The 19,045-nt window shown below is 42.8% G+C and overlaps 2 protein-coding genes across 2 annotated transcripts in view; both read right to left on the bottom strand.

Moving 5' to 3' along the window:
• Window positions 1–7,776, bottom strand: part of tbx15 (T-box transcription factor 15) — a gene marked incomplete at both ends in the record, with an annotated part of 22,725 nt that extends 14,949 nt beyond the window's left edge. Inside the window, 2 exons of the mRNA XM_083681640.1 lie at window positions 539–746; window positions 7,575–7,776. Coding sequence (XP_083537766.1) covers window positions 539–746; window positions 7,575–7,776 — 410 coding nt within the window. The remainder of the gene's footprint in view (window positions 1–538; window positions 747–7,574) is intronic.
• A 5,333-nt stretch (window positions 7,777–13,109) lies between these two features.
• wars2 (tryptophanyl tRNA synthetase 2, mitochondrial) lies at window positions 13,110–18,823 on the bottom strand. Its single transcript, XM_083681849.1, has 5 exons — window positions 18,649–18,823; window positions 16,015–16,095; window positions 15,186–15,268; window positions 14,837–14,955; window positions 13,110–13,958 (listed from the first exon to the last, which is right to left on the bottom strand). The coding sequence occupies exons 1-5, from the start codon at window positions 18,712–18,714 to the stop codon at window positions 13,510–13,512; spliced, it is 798 nt and encodes a 265-aa protein (XP_083537975.1). The 5' UTR covers window positions 18,715–18,823; the 3' UTR covers window positions 13,110–13,509.
• Between the last annotated feature and the right edge of the window lie 222 nt (window positions 18,824–19,045).

The following is a 19,045-nucleotide window of genomic DNA, read 5'->3' as shown; positions in this document are numbered from 1 at the left end:
TGCGCACAACAACCTGTGTGTGTGTGTGTGTGTGTGTGTGTGTGTGTGTGTGTGTGTGAGTGTGTGTGTGTGTGTGTGAGTGTGTGTGTGTGTGTGTGTGTGTGTGTGTGTGTGTGTGTGTGTGTGTGTGTGTGTGTGTGTGTGTGTGTGTGTGTGTGTGTGTGTGTGAATGGATGCGCTTGTCTCCAAGTGCTCTACCCTCCACCACTCCACCCGCTGTGAACAAGAAATATGTTTTTAATAACTTGGACGATTGAGTTGATGTAATTGCTGGATTTGCAGTGGACTTCATAAACAATTTTGGCTCATTAGAGACAATGGACCAACACATATTATCAGCCGATAGTGCTCTCTCTCGTGGCCTCTCTCTCTCTCTCTCTCTCCCTCTCTCTCTAGAAAAAAGCCGATAAATGTCTAGAAAAAGTGCAATAAGTATGCGCAAAAGGTTCCAAGGCGTAGGCATGTCTAACTGAGTCTGTAAAAATTCAATATCTGAGGGATCTTTTGAATAAAACATGTGCAGCAGTTGATGATTTACCTGCCCGCTTTAGTGATGATCATCTCCGTGCCAATTTCGTGGAAGCGCTTCCACAGGTCCGCGCACTGCAGCTCCACCTGGATCTCTTCCATGGAGGCCGAGGGAGACGGGTCGCAGGCCGCCGGGGCCAGCTCCGCGGGGGAGCCGAAAGAGCACGACGTCCTCTCCGCCAGACCCTCGCCGTCTGAGCCGGGGCTCGCCTCGGAATCTGTGGAGATTAACACGATTATGAGAATGCCGGTCCAGGACGGCGGAACACACAGGAAACTTGGCACACTGTCTTCTTCGTTTGCTGAAGCCAAATCACCTGCAGCATGAATCAAAGGTCTAGACAAAGTTTTGACTGCTTTCAACTCATCATCGGTTTGGTTGGGTTTCAAAAAGAGGATAAATATAAATATATAAAAGATATATATATATATATATTTTAAATCTGACTATAAAATGATGCAATTTGTGTTTGAAATGTCAACAAATGACCCCAAGGGAAACGAAATATGAAGGCCTGTGTGTTTATTTCTATAAAACCACCGAATCAAATTCAAAATGCGAAAAATTAACTCATCTGAAAGTCACTGAGGCCGTTGAAAAAAACGAATTCCACATTTAATAGGTAGCCTACATACCCAAATAATATAGTATATATAGCCTGCTAGTTTACAAGCACAAAAGAAGATGTTGTTTTCATTATGCAGTCTAATTTCGAACTAAATAAACCATTTAAAAAAAATTTATAAATAAATATTATAACTCTGCATATCATATTTTCCCTTTTTTCTTCTTTTTTTTTTAAAGCCCACCCCTAGAAGTAAGTAACACAGGTGTTAAACATCATGACAATCCTTCCCACCTCATTGATTTGAGTCCAGCGGGCTTTTTTATTATATAAATTTTTTTTGTGAGAATAGTACATATTTATGAATTCTATATTTCAATGTCTTAGGGAACTATGCTCTCTCTCTCTTATTAAGTCCCATAATGTAACAGTATATTATTTATCGAGGCCTCTGACATGAGTAGGTTGCCTTGGCAGTACACACCATACAAATACGGTTATGCTAATGTTGCAGTGCTGAGAGACTGGACAGATGCCCAGCCTAACCACCAAGCATTGCACCATCCCGACACACAGAGACAAGAGCACGGAGAGGAGACATCAAGACCCTGCAGTCACCACCGCTCCACCACAGAGATGGAGAGAGGGAGAAGGGGATGAGAGGAGGCGAAGACAGAGAGAGGAAAGCAGAGACGGGTAGATAGAGGAAGAGAGAGGGGGAGGGGAGAGAAAGAGAGAGAGAGGCTTTTCATCGTCCTCTTGAGAGATCCTTTCAGCGTGGTGGCAGTGATGACCCTCTCCCACCCCTTGGTCATGAGCTGAGGAACATGGCAGGCCAAGCGGTTGTTGACGGGCCCAAACCAACAGCCAACATCTAGTAATCCAGCCGCCAACCATCAGCCAACCAGCAGCCATCAGCAGGCCATCAGCGGGCCGCCAGCAAGCCGTCGGTGGGCCATCAGTGGGCCAGTAGCAGCAGCCAGCAGGCCAGAGATCTAGGCTAGATAATCAGGCCCGGCGGCCCACTCAGGCCCATGTGCTGCTGCTGTCGTCTCGTCTCTGGCCCGTGCTCTCGGTTCCTGTCCCGTGCTGTCATCAGGCCGAGCGTCCGTCCACTAACACTCCCAACTGAGTCCCACCACTCCAAACTGTCTCTCACTAGTCTCCACAGCTCCCTGCTGTCTCTCACTAGTCTCCACAGCTCCCCACTGTCTCTCACTAGTCACCACAGCTCCCCACTGTCTCTCACTAGTCACCACAGCTCCCTACTGTCTCTCACTAGTCACTACTGTCCCTGAATCTGTCCCTTCACAAATCACCACAGCATCTACTGTCCTCCACAAGTCACCAAAGCACCCCACTGTCTCTACATGCTGTCAGCCTGGACTCAGCCATCTTATAGCACAACAATAACCCCAAACTAGTCTGGGGTGAGTTTACCAAAAGGCTAATTTAGGTCATCTTTTGTCCATGGTTACAATTGACATACAAATGGTGTTAATGCTATTTCTCATTTCCCGAAAGCTTTATTATTTTAGCTTTTTGTTTTTTTTTGCTTTCCATAAACTCACCCCTGAACTCCTGGTACACGAGGGTATAGGAGGAACCACACACATCTGTCCGACATTACTGTGGACATTGCTGAGTAGATAGAGATATTGCGAAAGAGCAACATAGTAAGGGAGGGGAAAATATCTCTATATCTTCTGAATGAAGCCGACCACACAGCACCTATGAGAGGGCAGAGTCACCTTTCAGAAGCTTCAGTAGTCCTGTAGTAACCTCAAATGGATGATTAATGCTGACGAACTACTGTGTCTTAGTCATTAGCTCAACACTGCTCCACCAACATCTGCATGTGCTGTGTGGAATGTCAGTCCCCGTCTCAAAACGCAATTAACTTGTGGTTGAACACAAAACAAAACAATAAGCTTATGTTGGCACTTGGAGGAGGAGAGCATCAATTCTGTGCCATTCATCGGTTTGGCCTAGATCACGTCTGAAAAGCCCACACAACATTGTCTTCTCTGCTTCTGAAACTCACACTCGCCCACTTCACGCTTCACTCACACATCCAGATATTGTAATAATGGGAAAATAAATGTTTAAGAGGTGCAGGGAATGTTAAGAAAATAGGGAATTTCAGTGGCATTATCACACCTTACACATGATCTCATTCTCTGTGGGATGACTAAATTCAAAGCTGAATGTTTGAGGAACTTTTTTCAACCAGAACGTTTTTGTAACTGACAAAAAAGCATGGCCATTTGAATCAGAATAAAATACTATTCCTAATAACTGACTGCCTCCCTCCATTGGTGATCATTACAACACTAACCTATCACCAAGGCAAAGCCCTTCCTTCACATAGAAACAGATTTATGAAGAGAAGATGCATTTAATACAGTTGTAACAGGAATGTATAAAGTGGGTAAGTAGCAATCTACCAAGCATGAAATTGCAGAGTAACCCAACCCACTAGAAACAGGACCACCTGTTACCACTGTACATAATTCAGCCCTATTCTAGAGAGAAGCAATAAAATAAAGATTAAACCGTTTTCATAGAGCACACATCTGTTGTTTTAAATATATACTTTTTATAATATTAGATATCATTATGCATACTGTAACTAAATAGTTGTTTCTCCCTGATTACAAAAAAAAAACTGTTTATAGAAAATGCATGCAGGCTATAGACAAAATATTGGAACATCATCAAATATGTATGTACATGTATAACCATTGCGAATTGCGGAAACAACTTTATATATGGATGGGGATATTATACTGCAGTACCAACAAATGATGATTTAAAGCAATGGAAAGGAAAAATATGATATCTGGCCGAAACTGATACATACAATATGTAGACATAATTGAAATAGACTAGCAAATTTTAGATTGTGAAGAATAATCTTGAACAAGCACAAACTATATTATAAATAGGCCTATATTTGTTCAGAGTCAGGCACACACTGAAGACCTGGAAATGGTCAGTTGATGATGTTTACATCTTTATAGAAAAATATTCCTAAAGTGAGAGACTGAATGTCCACGCCATTGTATTAGAATGATATTAAATGCATAGACCTACACATTAGTACATGTAATTCTCTAATAAACCATAAATTAAATTCAAATTCATTAAAATGGGAAAATATTTGTTTACTAGTAGTATATTAGAATAAACTAATCTCCCTTTCTCTCTCTCTCTCTCTCTCTCTCTCTCTCTCTCTCTCACACACACCACACACACACACACACACACACACACACACACACACACACACACGCACACTCTCTCACACACACACGCACACGCACACACACACACACACGCACACACACACACACACACACACACACACACAATCTGCTGGCTGTGCTGTAGCTGGTTATAGAACTGTCCTTGCTTATGAAATCGTCTCCTGGACAGGTAGGCCAGAAAGTTGAAACTGAAGAACTATGTCAAGAGGCTATGGCTCTGTGGGAAAATGTTTTGAAATTCATTCAGTTTAAGCCATTGTGGTGGTTCTCCCACACATTTGATCCAGTTTCCCCCTAAGACGTGTCTTTCAATAAGAATGTTATATGGGTATGGCCATGTCGGTTTAAAGCTTCACATGAAGGCAAAATCATTATGTAAAAAATCTCAACCGCACAAAACTGACCACAGAGACTATAGCTGTTTTCAATGAACGCTGGTCTACGCGTCAAATGGAGGCCACTCTGGGCGGCTGGATCGTCGAACTGGCCAAGACGTTGCCAGGAAACTACAATATTGCTCTATAATGAGTTGGACCTCGGAGACACCGTGCCTTTTCAATCAACTACACTCCCTGAACTCAACGACAGCCTACAGTATTTGTGAAACCAAGGAGTAGGATATACTGTCTTTGACTGCGTCGCCGTCTCTTAGATAGGGATACCCCCAACGTCTCAGCTGTTAACACATTTAGTTCGGTTCTCCTCATTTGGACGGCATCTCCAAACTGCGGAACACTTGCGCAGGGCATCACGCGCCTGGCGCGTTTCAGCTCGCGGGCCTCTCAACCATGCAGCTCGAGACCTTGATACTAAGTGATACGATTAGCTTGTTTTAATAATATATTGTAATAAGTGAATAGATATCTATTAAATGAAAACATGTGACGCTGTACCACAATATGAGTCAAATAAATATAATAGCCTAGGTCGTTATTTTTAAATGAACTGGATTGTCGACACACACGTAGCCTAGGCCTAGACATTTTTTTGCGGGGAAACTTTCGATTAGGCCTCTCCTAAGGACGAACGCGCCTTCCTATCTGTTCTTGAGCATTATAAACCTCAAACAATTTAAGAGGTGAACTGAAATCCCCAAATCCAAACAATAAATTGACGATAAACTACATTTTTAATTCATGACTTGAAATTGAATTCACCAAAAAATGTAGGCTGTATGAGTACTGTATTGTTTGCATTGTTCTTTTTTATTAACATTAGCTTAAAGTTATTATTCTTACAAAAAAAACGTGGTCAGCTCAAAATTAATTTCCAAGTTGTAGTATATTATGCAAAATGTCTCAATCGTAATTCAGAGGTAGTAAATAAAGTAAAGACGTTCGAGCCTCAAAGTTTCGAAGTTGAGTCATCCGCGTCTGCTTTTGACATCAGTCTCTCTCGGTTGAGTTCAATGTTCTTCAAGTCTGTCGTCCCGAGTACCTCAAGACTTCACAAAAACAAGACAGTCGATGTCCTCAATCGATGCATAATTGAATCTGTGCATATGTGCATATAGCACACATCCCACTATTAGGCCTAATTGCATTTAGAAGCCATTTGAAAATGTATCTTTCAAATCAGACTCAACTCTGATGCAACTCACGCGCACTGGCCTTTGGCTTATAACCGTGCAATAACGTTGTCAAATACATACGGCATCTTTTCAACAATTTCACCACAAAAAAAACACATGTTTTCCTTCAAATACGTCTCTAACCCGACGTGTTTGACCTATATTGCCTGTGTTTTTCATTTTTAGATATTTCTTTTATGGTTTTTCAAAGTAGTTATAAATGCTGGTAGATATGATGATTATGTTCCAATCGTCAGATTCATCATTGCTCAGATTAGAGTCATGATTGCGTTATTAATTGAGCGATTCGATGCAAGCAACGAGAAAGACTTTAGGCCTGTGAACCAAACGATCTTTTCACCTGCCCTAAATACGCCGTGGTTATATAGAAATAAAATATTGTATTTAAGATACAATGAAGACTTGTCTGTGGGTTTTGTCTTTGTGTATACACTAACAGTAATCCGATTAACCCATTTTGATTTGACGCAAAACCTCTCGGTTGGGTGACCTTTTGGTTGTAGCATTGCAAAATAAGCATACTTTTGTAAAACTAACCAATAAAAATCATAGCTGCCTAAATACTCTAAACGTGTGTTTAATTAATCTGTTTTAGTCATAAATTATAGTGTAACATGGGCCTATATATAAGCACAATGCGCACGTAGGTCTACAGCCAAATACAAACACACATTCACATACATTCTCTCCCAAACACAAACTTAAAAAACACACAGGTAGGCCTATTCTCTCATATTCTTTTTTGAAGCACAGATACATCATATTTAAGGGACTCATTTGGCTTTTGATTATTTGTATTTCTAAAAACTAACTATTTTTCATTGTGGCATGATTGGGCTACATTCTTTGTGGAATTACAAAATGAAATGGAAATTATTCTCCAAAAACCAAGCAACATTGCAACCCATCTCAGCAAAAGTTTCTCTCTCTCAATTTAATAGAAATTAAATTTGAAAATGTAAATTGATCATGTGCCCAATGGAGTCCTCTGTCATGACCAATTATGTTGTATCAACAGTGAGGCGCACGTGAAAGAGACGTCAGAACCACTTTAGTAGGCCTCAGCAAATGGCGTGAGGACATTGGCCCTGCGTGCGGTTATATTTTGTTCACAATATAGTCCACAACAATGTGTAAAACAATGGTAATTTATTCTATAGACTTTACTATAAGGCAGCTATAGTAATAACAGGTAATGGTCGTAGAATTATGCACTACCTGTAAATGGACGGAGGCCCGGCGCAACATTGCATAATAGGCCTATTTGGTTAAAGCGTTGCTAAATTGATTGAGAAAAGGAAATGTTAAATGCTTTGATTATTTATGCTGAGTTAGAAACACACTATTTTGGAGACATATTGGATAACATATCTACTCCTCTAGAAATATATATGGACAATAGTGGCCTATTGCATTTTATGTTATATTCCATTGTATGAGGAGGCAATGAGAATAAATAAATGATCACAATATGTAAACAACAGATGGTGATGAAATTGCTGTCTTGTCTGTATTCCTCTTTTCCCGTGAGATATAATCCATGTTTCTTTGATGAAAACATGAAAATATTCAACAACCCCTGAGAATATGAAATATAGGCTATGGTGGTTACGCACTGACCGGGGTCGATATCCAGACAATGCGCCGGGTCCTCGCCGTCCCCTAATTGTCCGTTGGTGGCGAGGCTCTCCATAGACAGCTCGAGCTCCTTCTCCTCCCAGCCCCGGAGCTTTCTCTTCTTGTTTGACCCGATCAGGGCTTCCACCGAGAAGGCGTGCGCTCTCGAGCTCAGAGCAGCGGCAGATCGCCTCCTGTCACTCATCTCTCAGGCAAATCCACCAGCGGGGCAACAAAAACTCCGTCCACGCAGCGAGCACGTCAATGTTTACAACGGAGCAAAAACTCGCCAATGTCAAAAGTAATCCAAAAACTATGACTAGAAAAGGTGTTTCAAACTTCTAAACTTAAAATATGCCATCCCTACGGCGCATTTGATAAGTTAGTTATCAAATGAGAAGTTATTTTGATGCTATCTATCGATGTTTGTCTCTCCGTCCAGCTTTCCTGCCTCTCTCTTTCTTTTTCTCTTTCTGTCCTTCTCCCTTCTCTCTGATTGATACTCACTTCTGGAGAACTTTTTTTCCAAAGCGTTAAGGGCAACCCTCTCGCTCACTGTCAAATCCCGTGCGTCCAATGGGAAGCTTGGAAAGAGAGAGAGCCAAAATGTGTCATCCAATAGCAGATGAGAGAAACAACAACTCCTGGAAGAGGAACCCTACCCTCGTAACTGGCCATCCAGCACTAAATTAACCTCGTCAGGACTTCATGGAAAAAATATATGATTGAAATTATTTTATGAATAGCCTAGTAGGTATGGAAATAGTGTTCCCTGGGGAGACACTGTGTTCTCTTTTGTATAGAACATGTCTTGGAAATAGGTATGAGAATATAGGCCTAACAATGTATTTGTATGAATTTCATGTTCCGTTATTATGACAAACTGTCATTGCAGCCAACTCCATACACATAGGCTAGAAATCATGGCATTGTGTGAAGACGGCCTCATCAACTCTACCAGAGTCCATGGGACAAGTTATATTTCAAAAAGACCACATCTCCAAGCAAATGATACGGATCTAATAATGAAGTTCCGGAATATAATCCGACCACTGTCCACTTTTTATTTACACGTAGGGCCTAAGGTCCATACTGTCTGACTTGGAATTGATTTCATAATTACCCGGGATTGATAAAGTCACATTATATCTTCATAATCACGCTGGAGCAGCTGAATATCCGAGGGAGCTCAAATCCCGTGACAGGTGGCCTGATCAAAACCAAGATTATTTTGTCGAGGGGGAGAAAATGGACTGGATGTTTATTGACACAAATGTATTGAAAACGATAGGATTTGGCAGCGCACGGGGTAGAAACACATTTGGAAATGAGGTACATTTTTTTGTTTTTTGTTTTTTTCTCATTCCTGTTTCATACAGAGCGCGCCATCACTGCATGGCGCGTCCGGGCCGGTTGCGTCTGCCTAACATAAAAACTGTTTTGCAAGCAAACCGAATGCGCTTTAACAATGATTTGAAGTTTGAAAATTCCGAAATTAAGACCTATCTTATTTCTATTCAATAACCTATCATTCACAGGCCTGTTCGAAACGGAGACCACTTTGGATAACATCTAACACCTTTCTGCAATTATAGGGATAATGGATATTAATTGCTTAGATAAAATGAAGATCCTAGAAACAGAACGCTCTCATGTGTGAAATGTTAGACATTAATTTGTTTTGAAATAGATCGAGACTTACAATTATACATTTCATAAATTACTTTTGATAACTTCAGATTTTTTGATGAGAGATATTTTCACCTAGAGACTAGTTCACTCAAATCAAACCAATCGCTTTTAGAAATTGGTTTAGCTAATCGAGGTGGCAGAGCGTTCACTTTTAATCAATGGTGTTCATTAATCAATGGTAATATTATAATATTAATTGCTCAAAATGAATTTCATGATGTAGATTATAGTCGCAGAGTTGCCTTCATTTCATAAGCCTATAAACGCTATCCTTATATCATATAATTAGGCTCAATTTAATTAGCAATTTGATTTGGGCTCAATTATATTTACAATCTGATGCCACTAAGCAACTGGAGTCTTTCTGGTGAATATAAACAGCCAACAAATAATACGATAATTTCCCTGAAATGTATACTGAAGGAAAATATAAGTTGCAGCTGCCTATACAAGAGAATCCTATACAGAGAATCCGTGGCTTATAGCACACCATAGGGAGATCAGAAAAAGAGAACTGTAGCCTACGTTGTCCGATTCTCGTCAATAAAATACCAAACCTTTTCATAAATCAAACTTCCTCGTTAAATCATCAAAAGCGCAAAACAAGAATAAGGTTGACTTTTGATGAATAGACCTCATAAAAGATCAAATAGAATATGTTTGTTTTACAAACCGGCCAGGATACAGGAGCCGTCTATCAGCAGATATTGTGATGAATGTTTCAACAATGTAATAATCCTGTAATAATGCGTGCGTTATAACGATATGTTCTATAAAGTTATAATGATTCATTCGAATGATGAATGCTACGTGTATTAAACCTATATGCCACATTAGGCCACGTTTGATTGCCCGAGTATAAAGAAAATGTTGCCTGTTTTTGAAAACCGCCAATAGCCAATGCCCACAATGCAAAACTAGGATAGGAAATACAATGCGAGAACAATATAATGAAAGTAAATACTTTTATGAATAGGTTAATAGTTTTTCCAACTATTAAGTTGTTTTTACAATTGTCTGAAATGCAGACAATTACATTGTGTTTGCACAAGTGCGCCTTGTGTTAAAACGTTTATATTAGGCTTCCTAGTGTAGCCTATGTTGGCAATGTTTGAGAGGTGTTATAAACTGTTCTCTATAGCCTGTAGGCTTAAAAGTATAGATTTTCGAATGTTGTCCACGTAGCCATATTCTGAGAGACTGCATATAACAAGGATGTGCGTCAAAGTGCGTAGGAGCCTCCCGTAGCTTCAGGGGAGAATAGAGCGTGCTCATTATCACATTCACAACCAGTAAATACTCGAACCAACTGTTGAACATTATGTGGCCATTTAGATCCTCATTAAAGTCTTAGCTCATCTCATTCACCTAAAGGCGAGAGGAGTCTTCGTCATAAGGAATAACGGATTTCGGTATTTGAGTATTTAGGCCTATTAGGCTTACTATAATTCCCAACAGGAAAATGGATAGGCTAATTGTGGCTTGTGCAGGTGGGGGTAAAAAAGCTTCAACACGCACCGTCAAAAATTTCAATTAGTGACAGAAGTCGTTTGACCCTTGACCCGAGGGAAATAAACCACGCAACAGAGGAAACAGGTCGGCGTGAACTAAACCATCCAACCTGCCGGCACGTCGGCGGTTTTAACACCCCAAAATTACTTGACAGGACCTGACAAAAGTAGAGGATTAATATAGGCCTATTCAGCAGCATCAAACGGTCCGTTAAACTTTCATCTACTGTAGAATATGCCACGTTTCAAATCAAATCAGTGACAATAAGATGAGAAAGACTATAGAAAACACAAACCTTCGCGCAAATTGATACGTGGTGATTTGCAGGAGCGCTCGGGCGCTTGTCGCAATAGGATTAGGATTCTGTATTTGCGTTCGTTGAGTTGAACTGTAGATTAGAAGAGAAGAGAACTTTTTGTTTTCTGATCTAATAACCGAAGTTTATGATAGAACATCTATCATCATTCTCCAACAGAGAGTGAGGATAGATAATTTATCATAATGATAGAGAGAAACCCTAGGCTATAGTCGTTCATTATAGTCGGAAGAAAACGTCAACAAATGAATCATTTTTGGTTGTGTTGCATGCTGAATGATAATCTACTTGGATTTTCCTGGAGCCAGAAAACTAAAATAATAGTTATTTTCAATAACGTGATTCAACAGCTCGCCCGATGTGCTTGCTCCTCGGGAAAAAAAATATGTTATGAAGCAACACTGGAAAAGTAGAATAACCAATATTGTGAATTTATGGGATTAATTCACTTCATGATTAGTAAGAATAAAGACGATCATTTAATCCGTTTATTTAAATATTTCTGGGTGAATCAATGGCATTTAGATAAAAGTAAAAACCAACTTAAAACAAACATTGCATAAATATGTAAACCTCAATGTTTGTTTGTTTTTTCTTTCATTTACTGACGTCGACTAGACGACATATGTTTCATAAACGGTGTGTTTTGAAAGTCGGTTGCCCGTGCGACTTTTTTCAATCTAAATGAAGTAAATCTATCACTCCATAAAGTATCTGCCGGTCTACATATGGTGCGGATAAAAGAGATTTAGTCCAGTCTGAAGAATTCTAGCGGAGGTGCAGGATATTTTAGTTGTGAAGTCTGTGCAGCTTCAGGGTAGGCTAGACCGGGAAGGCATGATGCTCCGCGGTTTGAGGGCTCCATCTTTCAAGGTTGGCTATAGTTATTTTCTCATGGTAATACTCCATTCTGGCTACAATAAATACATGCCCTTAATGTAGCATATAAATGGAAACCTCTTTTTGTAGGTCGAGAAAAAATTGATGACATTTTGACCAACCAATTAGCCTACTCTGGGTCAAAATCTATTAGACTCACATTCAACTCATAACATTAGGCTACAGTATATTAACTTTAATATTAGAGATGATATCGAGAGTATTCGAGAAATATATCTTCTCAAATTTAATGCTGTGGTCTTGCGCCTTTCTTGTCAGTGTTATTAATATACTATCATGTAGGCCTATATATTTTCTGTCAGCTGCTAATGCCACGACAAATATACCAGGGAATTATATCAGACAAGTTAGTTCCCAGGTAAATATCGGTTTGGAAAATCTCATTTGAGTCCAGCAGTTCCAGCTGATGCTGCCGCTAGATGATTTGCTCCATTAACGGGACATTACCGGACGGTGGGAGAAACTGCGGGGGATGAGCCACAATAGGTAAATATTATCCTAACCACAGTCTGCTGTGTCCGGGGGCTGTTCCAGAAATCGAGAACTCTCCTGAACATTCTGAAATAACTTAATAACTTTCGACTTCATAAAGATAGTTGGTGTAATTGACAACTATAGACACTCCCCAACAATTTAATGTTCAAACTTTGCTGTCTTAATAAACCAGACACGTAAAAGATGTATCTGATTGTATTTACAGGTTAGCTGGCTAAAGAAGCGTCAGGCTGTCCAAGGATCACAGAGAGGCTGAGGTGTTCCATCTCCTTCTCTAGACCAGAACCGACAACCGAAACTCCTGCTACTGAAATGACGGAAAGTGTGTGTGCTTGTGTGAGAGAGAGAATGGGTATGAGAGTCTGTGTGTGTGTATGTGTGTCTGAGGTGTTTTATATGTTCCATCACCAGAACCCACAGCTGAGCAGGCTTCTCTCTACTGTTACTGAGAGGTGTTAGTTAGCCAACTCACAGAACACACTGTGTGTGTGTGTGTGTGTGTGTGTGTGTCTGTGTGTGTCTGTGTGTCTTAGTGTGTGTATAACCTTCGTCGTGGTCATTGTGAAGAATTTACACATTAACAACTTATCGAGGACAACCACTAAAGTATACATATTTATTATTTAAATAAAAATAAATCATAACCAGCAAAAATGAAACAAATTACAATGACAACAATGTACGGAAGCAGACACAGTAATCAAGCATCAGTACTTCTCTGCTGGTCTCTCTGCTGGTCTCACTCCAGTAGCAAAGTCTTACACATCTCCCACCACCCCACGTTCCTCAGCGCAACTCCACTCTGGAAGTTCTGCTACGTTGTGCCCTACTAAACACAACAATGTATTTAGTATTTCTCAGCCCCCGATCTATCTTTGCATTGAGAAAGGCAATGGCCGAAACGTTGACCTCATCCTGCCCACTGTTGTAGGGTATGGAATACAACAATATCAATAAGATATCAGAAATATGCGTTTCAGCCTCCCAGTTTGTATTTTCCGTTATTCAACCACCCCACGTCCCTCAGCAGAAGCCCACTCTGTGTCGGACCTCCTTCAGTACCGGAGCGGCCAGTTCCCGGGCCTTCTGTGCCCCCTGGGCCAGCAGCCTCTCCAAGTGGGCCCTGTCCGCCCGCAGCCTCTGGATCTCCTCCCGGATGGGCCTCAGCCTCTCCACCACGGCCTCCGCCACTAGCTGCTTGTACCCGGCTGTGTCCAGCCCCCTCGCTGAGGCCACAGCTCCCTCCACCGTCAGGCCCGCCATGGCAGCGTGGACCAAGACCAGGTTGGACACCCCTGGACGAGCCTCTGGGTCAAAGGTCACCTCGGAGGTGAAATCGGTGACAGCGCGGCGGATCTTGAGGACGATGTCGTCGGGCGAATCGGTGAGGTTGAGCGTGGACATCTTCTGAGGGTCCGACTTGGACATCTTGGAGGAGGGGTCGCGGAGGGATTTGACCTTACGGGTGGAACCTGTTTTGGGAAGGAAACATAGGAAACGTTAGGGATGGGACAAAAAAACAACTAGATTAGGATACTGTAAATTAGAGGATCGATCAGTGGTTAATTAACCAAATTCCTCTGTAGTTACCCTTTCAAAGACTTTCACATTTAATATTCTTGTGACCCATCAAGAAGATGTAATGTCTGATGTCAGAACCAAGTCAGAACCCAGTCTTTACCCCTAACCCACTGGCAGAGACCCGCAAATTAGTCATAACTCACCAGTTGAGAAGCAGAATATCAGATTCTATCAGATCAAATCCCTTTTTCATTAAGGACAATGACTGGTTGGTGAATGAGAACCAGGCCCGAACTACACACAGTGACATCAGAGGAGAGGGGAGGTCTGGAGTGGCAGTGGGGGGTTGGGGTGTTGACGGGGGGGATCCCTATCCCCTAGCTCCATATGGGGTCTTTGTTTCAGGGTGATTTAGGAGGACATCTTTGATTGGGTTTTAAAGAGATGGGTCGAGATTGGCAGCTCTGTCAGCCCCTACTCTAGTGTCCCACGGTTCCACCATCGTCCTAGCAAGGAGATGCCAAAAACACACAAACACACACACACACACACACGAACGCCACAAACACACACACTCATCTCAGGAGTCATCTTGAGGACATCCCCACAAATCTATTATCACTCTATATTTCTCAGAAATCTGAGGAGGAGAACAGGCCTTTAATCAAAGCTCCACGCACGGCTGCTTACATCTTGTGCTTTTATTATGCTGATAATTAAGGAGAATATAAAAGGGGGTTATCTGAGAATGGGAGTCTATATCCTGGTCTAACATGCTGGCCATGTGTGTGTGTGTGTGTGTGTGTGTGTGTGTGTGTGTGTGTCTTACTCAGCAGAGCGCGGGGCTCAGGGAACAAGTCTCCGTACTGGTTGTTGAAGATGCGAGCCAGGTCCTGAGCCAACTCCAGGTGCTGGACCTGGTCCTCTCCCACTGGGATGTGAGTCGACCTGGAAGACACACAGTAGTGACTGGGAGTTTCATACAGTTTATGCTATAAAGCCACATTCTGACAGGAGTTTCACGGCCAACCGGGAACTCTCCCGGTGATCCAGATGGCCAGTCCACTACTGCGCACACACACACACACACACACACACACACACACACACACACACACACACACACACACACACACACACACACACACACACACACACACATATATATATTTTCTCACTTATAGAGGAGGATATCTGCAGCCTGCAGGATAGGATATGTGTACAACCCCACACTGCCCTCATTCTTCTGTTTACTCTTCATCTGGAGAGAGAGAGAGAGGGAGGGAGGGAGGGAGGGAGAGAGATGGGGAGGGAGGGAGAAAGAAGAAGACAGAGAGAGGGAGGGAGGGAGGGAAATAAAGCGGTTTGACTTTGTTTCAAGAAAAGGCATTTCATCTTTACGACTCATGGCGGCCCATACAAGCTCAGCATGGCTGAACTCACAGGACATTTTCCGCCACGTTTGACATGAACTCATGTGTTGGGTAAACAAAAGGTGTAATCTCTGTGGCAACGCTGCTGGCCCTGTGCGTCTGTGTGTGTGTGTCTCTGTGTGTGTGTCTGTGTGTGTGTGTGTCTGTGTGTGTCTGTATGTGTCTCTGTGTGTGTGTGTCTGGCCCTACACTCCCCTCGGCCATCGTATTAAAACAGCATGTGACCATGTAAATTACTGTAATTACGATACATAAAAGAAATCTGGCAGGTGGAGAGGTGCTATGAGAAACAAACAATAGCAAAAACAATTCAAGATGCTTTGGGGGGAAAATCCGGTAGGATAGAAGGAGTTGTGTATTTGGATTTTAAGAACAAATGTTTGTTTTGTAACTTATTTCAAGATGATGATTTTCATGAGTCAATTGCAAAGGCTAACAAAATGAAGCATTTTTCACCAAGCAAACTCATTTAAAGGACCAATGCTAAGGATGATAAATGATGATAAATAAGACATTAAGAAAAGACATTCCCACAACATTCCCGAACTATTCCGCAGCATTCTCGACGCCTTACCTTCCACTGAGGCAGGTGTCGGAGGCGGGGCATGCTGGCGAGGCAGCCCAGGATCCAGGACAGCTCAGCGTGCTCAGATACCTGCAGGGGAGGAGGTACAGGAGAGCTGGTTAGCTAGGTGGATGTGTAGCGGGTTTGCTCATTCCATTCCATGCGTTACAATGAGCCCGTCCTCCGATTTCTATCTTCACCAGCCTCCCCTGATGTGCATACAGATGGGAAGTGGTGTGTGTGAAACGAGCAGGCATGTGTGTGTGTGTGAGACACCAAACAAGCCCACTAACTAAGGTAACAGAAGAATCGCTCAGTAAAGCCCACCAGTCAAACCAGAGTCTCTTCTCAACAACTCTAGTATGAAACATAACCCTCTCTCTATCCTCAGGGGGCCAGGGGTGACTCCCCAGCCCCCCCATGTGGCAGATATGGGAACTACAATTCTCCCCCCCCATGCTAACAGGTGCAGGGCCAGAGGCTAGTTCACCAGTAGAAAGGCATTAGAACCGTTAAATAACTACATCCTCCCAGGCATCAACCAACACACAGTTTAACTACCCTCGGTTTGCATCACGCCCCAACCATCCCATCACACACACTCTTGCATGGGCTGTGCGCGCACACACACACACACACCCACAGACACACACTGAACACACACACACACACACACACACACACTCACTCACTCACTCTCCAACATGGGTCGGTCTTACTACAACCAACAGACCCTGCCAAGGAATTCCTGAGAGAGAGAAGGAAAAAAAAAAAAAGGCACAAAATCCTTCTGCTTCAGAGAATTAATGTTTATGGGTGCTGGCGATGTGGCCGTCATCCATCGCTGCTTAAAACAGATTCTGAGCAGCCTGACGTAAACCCAAGATGGCACGCACATAAAACTAGGATTTGACACTGTATGTCAGGGAAGGGATATTTATGAAGGACGGACAGATCGCTGTGAGACAGGACAGATGTCGATGACAGCGTGGTGACAAAGGAGATAGTGATAGGGATCGAGGTGCAATAAAAAATCAGATTTTTGCAGGGTTATAAAGAACAAGCTCTCCATTCACATTGGGTGTACGGTGTCTTTCAGAGTATGTGAAATAAAGACACTGGCAGTAATGTTATGGATCCTGAAGTAGATATTGTATGGCCAAGACAGCAAGTCTACGGTCTGATATAAGACGTGGTCATACACAGAAGATCAACATTTCCTCTTTTATTTCTGTGGTGGGACGGAGCCAAGGTATTCCTATAAACCTTGTGGCTTTGTTGATGTGCTGGGGAGAGGGTGTAACTTTATTATGGCCTTGCTCTCTGTGTGTGTGTGTGTGTGTGTGTGTGTGTGTGTGTGGGACATCTCACTCACACACACACACACACACACACACACACACTTCACATTCGACACCATTGATTTCGGCTTGTCACCATTTTTTCAATGAAGTCAAGTGTTTTCTTTGGACAGTTATATTTGTACATGTGGAACAGTGTTCGGCTTGTGTGTTCAATGGGAGGTCCCCTTCACTGCCAAGATATGTGGCATGAAGTTAAACGGGAATAAAAATAGGGCAGTGTGTGTGTGTGTGTGTGTCAGAGAGTGTGTGTGTGTGTGTGTGTGTGTCTGAGAGAAACACAGATGGACCGCACTATTAAAACACATATGGCTTACACACACACGCACACGCACACGCGCACACACACACACACACACACACACACACACACACACACACAAATAAAAAAGAAACACACACATTTCAGGTACCCTGGGAAAAGGAAATGTCCGTTCTGATTACACTTTCCTTCCCACCTCTGAATCAACCCCCCTGAAAACACACACACACACACACACACACACACACACACACACACCCCTGAAACTGTGATCTGTTGAAGTGCAGCATACGGTCCATCTATCACTCTCCCTCTTCGCTCCTTCATGTGGGCTCGTCAGACGTAAACGGCGGTTTGTGTGTGTGTTTTCATAATCCCTGCCAATTTGCAGAACACACAGAGGTAAGATAAGGAGCCAAGCGATAAAGTAAGCGTTTTTAAAGCCGCCCCGACTGCATTAGGTAAACACTCAGACGCCTGCCATGATAAAACAAACATTCCAAGATGGCCGTCGCTCTGCTCGCCTCCAGCTGACTCTCTTGATGACATGCTGGGAAACAGACCAAAGCCAGCCTTTAAAACACCGCAGAGTCACAAACACACACTCAGCTTTCCACCTGTTTCAGCTCCTGAAGCAGAATACAGACCCATACTCTTTAAAAAAGAGATGGTGGTTATATATGTGTGTGTGCATAAAGGGTGATCTCAGCTAATGGTGTGTGTGTATAGTATGTGTATAGTCTGTGTGTGTGTGTGTGTGTGTGTGTGTGTGTGTGTGTGTGTGTGTGTGTGTGTGTGTGTATTGTGTGGGTGTGTGTGTGTGTGTGGGTGTGTATTGTGTGTGTGTGTGTGTGTGTGTGTATTGTGTGGGTGTGTGTGTGTATTGTGTGGGTGTGTGTGTCATCGTGGTCATTGTGAAGAATATACATGTGTGTGTGTTATCGTAGTCATTGTGAAGAATATACGTGTGGGTGTGTGTGTACACGTGCATGTGTGTGTGTGTGTGTGCGTATGACCAACCTGTGACTGCTGGAAGAGGATAGACCTCTCCGGGTCGATGCCGACGGCTAGCAGACTAGCAGCCATGTCCAGGATGTTGTGTCTGAGCAGAGCTGGGTCCTGGGGCTGGGTGATGGAGTGGAGGTCCACGATGCTGTACAGGACTGACGGGTACTGGTTCTGCAGGGACACCCAGCTTTCCAGGGCCCCCAGATAGTTCCCCAGGTGGGGCACGCCCGTGGGCTGGATCCCCGAGAACACACGCCCGCCTGCAGGCTCCTGGAGAGGAGAGGAGGAAAAAAAGGTGAGGAGGAGAGGAGAAGAGGGAGAGGAGAAAGCCAAGAGAGTTAATGGCGAGAAAAGGTGAAAAAGAGAGAGAGAGAGAGTGAAGGTGAGAAGGAGAGAAAGTGAGTGAAGA

This window comes from Argentina silus, assembly GCF_951799395.1.
Source record: "Argentina silus genome assembly, chromosome: 12".
NCBI classification, from domain to species: Eukaryota; Metazoa; Chordata; class Actinopteri; order Argentiniformes; family Argentinidae; genus Argentina; species Argentina silus.
The sequence above is the reverse complement of the archived record's forward strand: the minus strand, read 5'-3'. Positions and strand labels throughout refer to the sequence as shown.